Genomic DNA, 12,080 nt, shown 5'->3' with positions numbered 1-12,080 from the left:
TTCCTTGATAGCCCAACATTAGCCTCCTTTAGCTTAGCGGTGGTGACGTGAAGTCATGTGACCGTGCTGTAGTTCCTTTATAGCCCAACATTAGCCTCCTTTAGCTTAGCGGTGGTGACGTGAAGTCATGTGACCGTGCTGTAGTTCCTTTATAGCCCACCATTAGCCTCCTTTAGCTTAGCGGTGGTGACGTAATGTGACCTTGTTGTAAGATAAGATAAGATAGGAATTTATTAATCCCGAAGGAAGTTGTAGTTCCTTTATAGCCTAACGTTAGCTTTTTACTTCAGAAATCACAAAGTGGTGTTAATATGTGGAGATTATCCTAATGATCACCACATTTAACGTTAGCTATGTAGCCAAGATGGTGGTCGTTGAGTGTGAGAAGTGTCCAGCGTTCCACGTTCAACTTTTTTACCGTTATGAGAGAAATATCCGGTCCTAATGGTGCATTTTGACAGACATTTGACATATTGGGACATTATGCTCTTAAAAAAGCTGCTCTTGCATACACAGTACTAGTGATTAATTTGAGACTCTGCATTGGTGTGTGTTCAGGTGTGTGTGGATGGCGTGTTCAGCTGTGGAATGAAGGGCGAGGTGTGGGGAGTTGCCAGGTGAATTAGTTGAGGCAAATATTTCCTCTTATCACCTGAACACACCTGTCCCTCCCTCCTACGCTATATATAAATGCTTCAATGCTGAAATGAAAAATGCTGCTCGGCACTTTGATAACGGGAAGTGTCCGCTGTGAGAGACGGAGACAGATACCTTTGTTTAAGAAGCAAAGAATAACAATCACTGATTCACTGATAATAAGGAGGTAATTATGAGCTGTCGTTAGCTGTTATCTGTTAATGCACCACGTCCTGTTTAGTGTTGACACACACTCTTTTCAGTAAGGAATAATGCCCGCTTCGCTGCACATTATTATATAAACCAATGACTTGAATTCTGTCTTCTTCTGCTGTTCCCTTTAGTGTTAACTACCCGTCTTTCTTCTTCTGCTATTCCCTTTAGTGTTAACTACCTGTCAGTCTTCTTCTGCTGTTCCCTTAAGTGTTTACTTCCTGTCTGTCTTCTTCTGCTGTTCCCTTAAGTGTTTACTTCCTGTCAGTCTTCTTCTGCTGTTCCCTTAAGTGTTTACTTCCTGTCAGTCTTCTTCTGCTGTTCCCTTAAGTGTTTACTTCCTGGCTGTTTTCTTTTTTCCCTCTTTCCTTCCCTTCCTTCATCCTCCTAAGCAAAGGTCATTGTTTTACCTAGCAACAGTGTGTTATCGACTATTACAACCTCTGAAATGTCCAAATTGACCAATCAGAATTGTGTATTCAACCAAGCCGTGTAATAACAATTAGGGATGTACCAATACATCGATGAAAAATCTGCATCGGCCGATGTGTGAGCGGGAGAAGCTTCGTTTTTTTAATATCTAACGAACAAAATCTGAAGTCCGGGCATTATTTTTGAAGCATTACATCTGTGACTTTGTTAAACTGCTGCTACTCCCGTTCACTTCGAGAAACTACGCTCGCTAAACTTCTCTCTCGCTTTCTCTACACGCACGCGCCACACACATAGCCCCCCCCCCCCCCCCCCCCCATTGTTACTGCCCTTAAGTTCATGTTTCTGGTATCAGTACTTTACTCCACTACTTATTTTTCTGACAACTTTTTACTTTGACTTCTTACATGTTGAACTCAAATACCTGTACTTTCTACTTCTTACATGTTGAACACAAATACCTGTACTTTCTACTTCTCACATGTTGAACACAAATACCTGTACTTTCTACTTCTCACATGTTGAACACAAATACCTGTACTTTCTACTTCTTACATGTTGAACACAAAAATACCTGTACTTTCTACTTCTTACATGTTGAACTCAAATACCTGTACTTTCTACTTCTTACATGTTGAACACAAATACCTGTACTTTCTACTTCTTACATGTTGAACACAAATACCTGTACTTTCTACTTCTTACATGTTGAACTCAAATACCTGTACTTTCTACTTCTTACATGTTGAACACAAATACCTGTACTTTCTACTTCTTACATGTTGAACCCAAATACCTGTACTTTCTACTTCTTACATGTTGAACTCAAATACCTGTACTTTCTACTTCTTACATGTTGAACACAAATACCTGTACTTTCTACTTCTTACATGTTGAACACAAATACCTGTACTTTCTACTTCTTACATGTTGAACACAAACACCTGTACTTTCTACTTCTCACATGTTGAACACAAATACCTGTACTTTCTACTTCTTACATGTTGAACTCAAATACCTGTACTTTCTACTTCTTACATGTTGAACTCAAATACCTGTACTTTCTACTTCTCTCATGTTGAACACTAATACCTGTACTTTCTACTTCTCACATGTTGAACTCAAATACCTGTACTTTCTACTTCTTACATGTTGAACACTAATACCTGTACTTTCTACTTCTTACATGTTGAACTCAAATACCTGTACTTTCTACTTCTTACATGTTGAACTCAAATACCTGTACTTTCTACTTCTTACATGTTGAACTCAAATACCTGTACTTTCTACTTCTTACATGTTGAACACAAATACCTGTACTTTCTACTTCTCTCATGTTGAACACTAATACCTGTACTTTCTACTTCTTACATGTTGAACTCAAATACCTGTACTTTCTACTTCTCTCATGTTGAACACTAATACCTGTACTTTCTACTTCTCACATGTTGAACTCAAATACCTGTACTTTCTACTTCTTACATGTTGAACACTAATACCTGTACTTTCTACTTCTTACATGTTGAACTCAAATACCTGTACTTTCTACTTCTTACATGTTGAACTCAAATACCTGTACTTTCTACTTCTTACATGTTGAACACTAATACCTGTACTTTCTACTTCTTACATGTTGAACTCAAATACCTGTACTTTCTACTTCTTACATGTTGAACTCAAATACCTGTACTTTCTACTTCTTACATGTTGAACTCAAATACCTGTACTTTCTACTTCTTACATGTTGAACTCAAATACCTGTACTTTCTACTTCTCTCATGTTGAACACTAATACCTGTACTTTCTACTTCTTACATGTTGAACTCAAATACCTGTACTTTCTACTTCTCTCATGTTGAACACTAATACCTGTACTTTCTACTTCTTACATGTTGAACACAAATACCTGTACTTTCTACTTCTTACATGTTGAACTCAAATACCTGTACTTTCTACTTCTCACATGTTGAACTCAAATACCTGTACTTTCTACTTCTTACATGTTGAACTCAAATACCTGTACTTTCTACTTCTCTCATTTTCCAAACAGGCTGGTTCCTTTAGTCTGAATGTGTGTTTGGTGGCGTGATCATTATTATTTAGAGTCATTGCGTGCCTATTGATTTGAACACGATCCGTGTATCCATCATTTCCTGGTCTTCTCTAAAGAAGAGGGACCAATGGAAACGTTGTCATGTTGCCGTTGTTCAGCATGGAAACATTCATTAGCTAACAATGACATTATTGTTCTATTAATATAAAGGGAGGTCAGGTACTCTTTAAAACAGCTGCTAGTTATTGGTACTTTTTACTGAAGGACATTTCAAAGCCTCTTTACTTTGACTTGAGTAAAGAAGTTTAGTCAGTACTTCTACTTTCACCAGAGTATTTTCAAACACCAGTATCTGTACTTCTACTTGAGTAAAGGATGTGTGTACTTTTGCCCTCTCTGATTAAATGTCAGTATGAGATGAACTGGGACATTCCAAATGACCAGCACACATAACTTTCTTTGTACCTTCAGGGACTCAAACCAGCAACCCTCCAGCTACTGCTTTGCTGTAGGTTTGGTGTGTCCGGGCCTCCATAGGGACCCAATATAAACACCGTCACAAAGATAAGCTGAAGCAATAGAACTTAAAATGCCCCTTTAACGGTTACAGTATGATATGACATTTTATGACTTCTTCAGTAGAATTGGAGCATCAAGCACAGCCTCTGTGTTGCATGCCTGTAAGACGGTTTATGAAGGGCGTGCTCCGATCCGTTCCTCCTTAACTGGAAGTCCTCTGGAGGCGAGTCGTGTGCACAGCATGTGATCAGTGAGTGATTGATGGCGGAGGAAAAGCCGTCCTGCAGGTTCTCTCTGGAGCTGCTGTGAAACATTCAGAGTCAGAGCATGCATCTGTATCCCTGCAAACCTTCAACAATATTTCAATTCAGAAACAGATGTGTTGTTTGAATGCAGGATTGTTTTATTTTTGTGTGGTATCGTCCCTTGCAGAGATTAATACATATCTTATTCAATGTTCAGTACGTTGTTGGATAAAGTGGATTATTGCTGACTCTGGGACAAGTTACAGCAAGTTCTGCAAAGCAGCCTGAGATCGAGCATCTGGCATGAGGACGAGCCAGATTCAAATCTCTATTTGAACTGTGTGTGTGTGTGTGTGTGTGTGTGTGTGTGTGTGTGTGTGTGTGTGTGTGTGTGTGTGTGTGTGTGTGTGTGTGTGTGTGTGTGTGTGTGTGTGTGTGTGTGTGTGTGTGTGTGTGTGTGTGTGTGTGTGTGTGTGTGTGTGTGTGTGTGTGTGTGTGTGTGTGTGTGTGTGTGTGTGTGTGTGTGTGTGTGTGTGTGTGTGTGTGTGTGTGTGTGTGTGTGTGTGTGTGTATTCTACTGTGCAAACGTGCGATAGCTGTGTGCGTCACTCTTTATTGTCCCCTGGTCTCCCAGCTGTGTGCGTCACTTTGTGTTGTCCCCTCGTCTCTCAGTTGTGTGCGTCACTCTTTAGTGTCCCCTGGTCTCCCAGCGGTGTGCGTCACTCTTTAGTGTCCCCTGGTCTCCCAGCTGTGTGCGTCACTCTTTAGTGTCCCCTGGTCTCCCAGCTGTGTGCGTCACTCTTTAGTGTCCCCTTGTCTCCCAGCTGTGTGCGTCACTTTGTGTTGTCCCCTCATCTCTCAGTTGTGTGCGTCACTCTTTAGTGTCCCCTGGTCTCCCAGCGGTGTGCGTCACTCTTTAGTGTCCCCTGGTCTCCCAGCTGTGTGCGTCACTCTTTAGTGTCCCCTGGTCTCCCAGCTGTGTGCGTCACTCTTTAGTGTCCCCTGGTCTCCCAGCTGTGTGCGTCACTCTTTAGTGACCCCTGGTCTCCCAGCTGTGTGCGTCACTCTTTAGTGTCCCCTGGTCTCCCAGCTGTGTGCGTCACTCTTTAGTGTCCCCTGGTCTCCCAGCTGTGTGCGTCACTCTTTAGTGTCCCCTGGTCTCGCAGCTGTGTGCGTCACTCTTTAGTGTCCCCTGGTCTCCCAGCTGTGTGCGTCACTCTTTAGTGTCCCCTGGTCTCCCAGCTGTGTGCGTCACTCTTTAGTGTCCCCTGGTCTCGCAGCTGTGTGCGTCACTCTTTAGTGTCCCTATAATAGACTAACCTACTAAAGAGCTACAAACAGGATCTATAGATTCTAAGGGTGGAAAGTTGTTGCATTTGATTAAATTAAAATGCAGTGTTGTAGAGAGTGAGTACAATATGTTCTAAATCTGTTTTCAAATGTCCAGGACTTCAATTCCCCTTGGTAGGGAGTCCCAGTGTGTTTATGTTATCCCCTGCTCAGCCGTAAAGCTTTATCAGCTCTGTGTTCCTGTCGTCAGCTGCTGTCAGATCAGCTGAGTCATCTGGTGACTCAGCATTTCTCAGGGAACCGTTGATCCGCAGGTTCATCAGCTGGAGGTGGACGGAGATCATTTACTCAAAGACAGCTGATAATGAGTCTGAGTCACACTGGTGTTTTGTAATTCCTGCTTTACATGACTCTGATTTAGTTCATTATACCTGCAGTCTTTTAAAAGACACGATGCACACCTGATACCATTGTTCCTACCCAGTGTTTAATGTTGTGTACCTTCCTGATGTCACTTCCTGTTACCATTCTTGCTGCCTATTTTGCATTCAGTTGTTCCTAATTATCATCGTTTAACACTTGTGGGTAGTGTCATGAACAATAATGAGCACATTCGTTTTTTTTTAAACACTTAAAGGACAAGTGGCCGAATAATTAGCTCCGCCAACCAGGTTATATTTGGCTCATTTATTTGTCCGTCATTTCATTACAGAAACATCCACCCTGGTGTCCATGAGATCTACATCTAGCTTAGTGAACCCGGAACTGTTTAGTTCCACCTGGAGTAAATCCACCAGCTACCCTGCAGTATACAAAGTCATTCAGACTAGCTGCTCCTTTACCAGCTTTGAGAACACTTTCATGATCAATCATTATAAAACATATCATATCTATTATTCTGAAATGGACCAATCTGCACAATGACTACTTTTACTGTCTTTCACTATATTTTGATGAGAATACTTTTCTACTTTTACTTGAGGAACATTTTGAATGCAGGACTTTTACTGTGACAGAGTATTCCTACACTCTGGTACTTCTACTTTTACTCAAGTACAAGATCTGAGTACTTCTACTTTTACTCAAGAACAAGACCTGAGTACTTCTACTTTTACTCAAGATCTGAGTACTTCTACTTTTACTGAAGTACAAGATCTGAGTACTTCTACTTTTACTCAAGAACAAGATCTGAGTACTTTTACTTTTACTCAAGAACAAGATCTGAGTACTTCTACTTTTACTCAAGTACAAGATCTGAGTACTTCAACTTTTACTCAAGTACAAGATCTGAGTACTTCTACTTTTACTCAAGAACAAGATCTGAGTACTTTTACTGAAGTACAAGATCTGAATACTTTTACTTTTACTCAAGTACAAGATCTGAGTACTTCTACTTTTACTCAAGTACAACATCTGAGTACTTCTACTTTTACTCAAGTACAAGATCTGAGTACTTCTGCTTTTACTGAAGTACAAGATCTGAGTACTTCTACTTTTACTCAAGTACAAGATCTGAGTACTTCTACTTTTACTCAAGTACAAGATCTGAGTACTTCTACTTTTACTCAAGTACAAGATCTGAGTACTTCTACTTTTACTCAAGTACAATATCAGAGTACTTCTACTTTTACTCAAGTACAAGATCTGAGTACTTCTACTTTTACTCAAATACAAGATCTGAGTACTTCTACTTTTACTCAAGTACAAAATCAGAGTACTTCTACTTTTACTCAAGTATAAGATCTGAGTACTTCTACTTTTACTCAAGTACAAGATCTGAGTACTTCTACTTTTACTCAAGTACAAGATCTGAGTACTTCTACTTTTACTCAAGTACAAGATCTGAGTACTTCTACTTTTACTCAAGTACAAGATCTGAGTACTTCTACTTTTACTCAAGTACAAGATCTGAGTACTTCTACTTTTACTCAAGTACAATATCAGAGTACTTCTACTTTTACTCAAGTACAAGATCTGAGTACTTCTACTTTTACTCAAATACAAGATCTGAGTACTTCTACTTTTACTCAAGTACAAAATCAGAGTACTTCTACTTTTACTCAAGTATAAGATCTGAGTACTTCTACTTTTACTCAAGTACAAGATCTGAGTACTTCTACTTTTACTCAAGTACAAGATCTGAGTACTTCTACTTTTACTCAAGTACAAGATCTGAGTACTTCTACTTTTACTCAAGTACAAGATCTGAGTACTTCTACTTTTACTCAAGTACAAGATCTGAGTACTTCTACTTTTACTCAAGTACAAGATCTGAGTACTTCTACTTTTACTCAAGAACAAGATCTGAGTCCTTTTTCCCTATTCTTTTGTTGTCTGTTGTGAATCTCTTCGTATTGCCTCGTTGTTGATATATGTTTCATCACTAAACTCACCTTGTCTCTAAAACGGTCTCCTCCCTCCTCTCCAGCTTCACCTGGCTCTCGGCTCAGGTGCACAGCAACATGGTGATGCATTTCTCCGGCCGGATCACGGACAGCTTCGACCGGGAGTTTCGCTGCCTGTACGCCGACTCGCAGATCGTCGACTGCTTCTTCAACGCGGAGGAGGAAGGTGGGGGGCTGCCTTACTACCCCTCCTACCAGGCCATGATGACCCCCGGTGGCCTGGTCCCGGGGCTGGACCTCCTCTCAGACAGGTAATAACAATAATAATAATAATAATACAAGTTATTTAAGGCGTCTTACATGACACCCAAGGACACCGTGCAATTTGTTAAATATTCTGTTAGAGAACTGTCTCCCTGGTCCCCGGCTTGAGGACTGTGTAACTCCCTCTTGGATATCAGCATGTGAAGGACACTGTTCAGGAACTAGTTGATGCTCTGTATGTGATGACTACTTCCATTCTGGAGAGGATCACAGATACATGGATCCTGAGACTGAAGCTCAAGCTGGGGACCAGGGAGAGTTCTCTAACACTAACCCTCCCTTCCCTCTCATCCTGCAGCAGACAGCGGGACAGGGTTTGCTCTGAGAACTCCAGCAGCCAATCCAGTAACAGCGTGTCGAGTGTGAAGGCTGCGCCCGGCATGACCTCCAACACAGTCTACAAGGTCACCCAGAACCACGACAAGAAGGAGTCCAACAGCAACCCCCTCCTGAGCCCAGAGCGGAGAGGCCAGACCCCGACACCCCCGGGAACACGAGGCTTATCCAACGGGGGAATCCATCAAGATCGACCCCCGCCGGCGTACGGTCAGCAGATGGGCATCGAGTGGAACAAACCCAACGCGGCGGACGTCATGCGGTCCAACATCGGCGGGGCTTCGTCAAAATTCCAGGCGATGGGGTTGTACGATCAGAAACCGAATATGTTCCACAGTCCAACCACAAACCTTCGGACGCATACGCCCTCCCCCATCACTGACATTAAACTCGCCCCCAAGCAAAGGACTCCCCCAAACCAGTTCTTCAACAAGCTATCGGACATGTTCCTGCCCAACTCCAAGGAGACCCACAACACTCGGGGGTCTACGTCGCCTCTGGAGATTCCTCCCTGGGGGGGGCCGGACCTCACGATGAACGAGCCGGAGAGCGAGCAGAGCCTACCCCCCCCGCCCTCCCCCACCGTGCTGATGAACCGGCATGAACAGAAGCGATTGACGCTGGGACACAGCAAGCTGGACCTGGTGAACCAGTACAACAAGATGAAATCCAGACAGGTGTACAGTCGCTTTGAGCTCAAGACATCCGATTTAAACCGGGAACAAATTTAGTTTCAAACCCTTTCCATTCCTCCGGCGTCTCTTCGTCTACCAATCAGAAGGTCGGTGCTTCGCCCGTTGTTGTGTTTTAGGGCAAGATATTGACATCCCCAAATGCTCCTGATTGTCAGCAGTGTGTTTGAATCTCCTTGCAATGAATGAATGTGTGTCAATGGGTGATTGATGACTTCAGAGCGCTTTGAGGTGCCTTCCTCTCGAACACACTCCAGGGATTAAAGGAGGGTTTTCCAAACTACACGTAGAAACAATCCAGGTGATGCAATAAAAGTCCATTTTCACCGTTTGTATTATGAAGTCTTTTAGGTAAACTTTTCTACAGCTGTGAAGATCAGTTTTTATGTGTGTAGCATCACTCAGTGCACATTAACAGAAAACTAGAATTCACTAGGACACTCTCACGTCAGAAAATAATATAACTATTAACGATTTTGACTTCAAACGTTCGAAATCTAGGAGTTTGACGACCAACTCATTTCTACTTTCAGTGAGACTTTAAATTCCATTTCAGCTTTCATTGTCAGTTACTTTGGTATGATGTTTAACCTGAAACAACTAAGAAGTCAAAGGTCACCTATTCTGCAAAATCCACTTCTTCATGTCTCTTCTACATCAACATGTGTCCCCTCTTCTTCTACATCAACATGTGTCCCCTCTTCTCCATGTCTCTTCTACATCAACATGTGTCCCCTCTTCTCCATGTCTCTTCTACATCAACATGTGTCCCCTCTTCTTCTACATCAACATGTGTCCCCTCTTCTACATCAACATGTGTCCCCTCTTCTTCATGTCTCTTCTACATCAGCATGTGTCCCCTCTTCTCCATGTCTCTTCTACATCAACATGTGTCCCCTCTTCTCCATGTCTCTTCTACATCAGCATGTGTCCCCTCTTCTTCATGTCTCTTCTACATCAGCATGTGTCCCCTCTTCTCCATGTCTCTTCTACATCAACATGTGTCCCCTCTTCTTCATGTCTCTTCTACATCAACATGTGTCCCCTCTTCTCCATGTCTCTTCTACATCAACATGTGTCCCCTCTACTTCATGTCTCTTCTACATCAACATGTGTCCCCTCTTCTACATGTCTCTTCTACATCAGCATGTGTCCCCTCTTCTCCATGTCTCTTCTACATCAACATGTGTCCCCTCTTCTTCATGTCTCTTCTACATCAGCATGTGTCCCCTCTTCTCCATGTCTCTTCTACATCAGCATGTGTCCCCTCTTCCTCATGTCTCTTCTACATCAACATGTGTCCCCTCTTCTTCATGTCTCTTCTACATCAACATGTGTCCCCTCTTCTCCATGTCTCTTCTACATCAACATGTGTCCCCTCTTCTCCATGTCTCTTCTACATCAACATATGTCCCCTCTTCTTCATGTCTCTTCTACATCAACATGTGTCCCCTCTTCTCCATGTCTCTTCTACATCAACATGTGTCCCCTCTGTGGAAAGAGACTCTGAAAGTTTCAGGAACAAAGATTCTCTCTCTTTTTGATCCATTTCTATAAAAACCTGTCTGAAAATGAGCTGATCAGATTTTGGCCACTTTATGATGTCATACCGATGTTTTGGCTTGCGTGACCATTAGCCAATCAGCAACCAAGGTAACCAAGGTAACAGGCCCTCGGATAAAGTATAATGGAATATGGACCACGCAGGAAACTGTGGATCAATTATCAAGCGTCATTTACCTACATTTGATTGATTTGTCTAACTTAACTGATGAGGCAGTATACCTCATGTGCGGTGAGGGGCCCTTCCTTTATTCTCCTGTATGTTTAGACACCTCTGGTTTAGATCATTCCTACAACACTCCGGTTTTAAAGTGTAATACTTGTGCCTTAATCATCATGCCTTAAGGTTTACAATCACATGACATAATAGTCATAATAATAATAATCTGTCCAAATGTTACTAAAGGAACACACAAGCCTATTTCAAACAATAGGAAATAAAACAATATTATTTGTAATTTCTCTGAATTCTGGGACGTTAGTTTGGTCATATCTTCATGAAATGTATTGCATTTAAATGTCTGTTCTGTTCTTTACATGTGTTTCCCCATGTGTGCATTTTTAGTTTACAACACACAGCAGAGGTAGATTTGTAAATACTTAGATACGGTTTAAACTAATGGTATTATTTACGTTCTCTTCTCGTGTTTTTGTGATTAATTGTGCTGGTGCGGTAGTTTCAAAACACAACAGGGCTACATATTCCTCCTCAGCGTGGAGCAGCAGCCTTTGAGAACTGATTTGTACTGGTGTCTCCTGAGCAATAACGATTGATAGCGATCTATAATTGTAATATATGTGTTTACATTGTCTTTACTCCGATCAGCCGTCAATCTGCAGCCATCTTTGTCTTTTTTTTTTTTACGGCTAATGTATATAACGTTGTATATAATACACTTACAGACTATCAGGAATTTGGGTTACTGTTATAGAAACACTTCTTAATAAACTCCTTGTTTACGGTATTTTATTTTTCACTGTGTCATGTACTTGAGAATGTGAACTTTTTGTGTTTAAAAGTTGTTCTTCATTTGTAAGATGAACAATTGTGGATTTAATAATAAAAAATAAGAGCTGTTTTGGGTCCACGTTTTTTTATCTGGAAACAAAAGTAGCAGGGTTAGTAAAATGTCTGTCTATTCACCTTGGGTAGCCCCGCCCCTTTTCTCACTTCTGGTTAGTCCGATATGTCAGAGTTAGTCTGTCTCATAACTGTTAGTGTTTGTGAGTAAATCTGAAATGACTAGGTTAGCTACGTTAGCTAGCTAGCTTACAGCAGATCTGCAGTGACATCAGGAGTCATGTGATCACTTTGTTTAAATAACACCATCAAACATTTTAGGTGAGTTTCCAACAACAGAGACAGATGTTCAGCTTTATGATCCTGAACGTCACCAAGCGCTCCGTCCCAGCTGTGTGCATCACTTTTTAG

General features: G+C 41.6%; 1 protein-coding gene across 1 annotated transcript in view; it reads left to right on the top strand.

The window, feature by feature from the left end:
* fam83c (family with sequence similarity 83 member C) overlaps positions 1-11,725 on the top strand; it is a 29,589-nt gene extending 17,864 nt beyond the window's left edge. The window contains exons 4-5 of the mRNA XM_079681016.1: positions 7,817-8,044; positions 8,356-11,725. Coding sequence (XP_079537142.1) covers positions 7,817-8,044; positions 8,356-9,124 — 997 coding nt within the window. The 3' untranslated portion in view covers positions 9,125-11,725. The remainder of the gene's footprint in view (positions 1-7,816; positions 8,045-8,355) is intronic.
* Positions 11,726-12,080: the final 355 nt, after the last annotated feature.

This window comes from Notothenia rossii (assembly GCF_949606895.1).
Source record: "Notothenia rossii genome assembly, chromosome: 5".
NCBI classification, from domain to species: domain Eukaryota; kingdom Metazoa; phylum Chordata; class Actinopteri; order Perciformes; family Nototheniidae; genus Notothenia; species Notothenia rossii.
The sequence above is the reverse complement of the archived record's forward strand: the minus strand, read 5'-3'. Positions and strand labels throughout refer to the sequence as shown.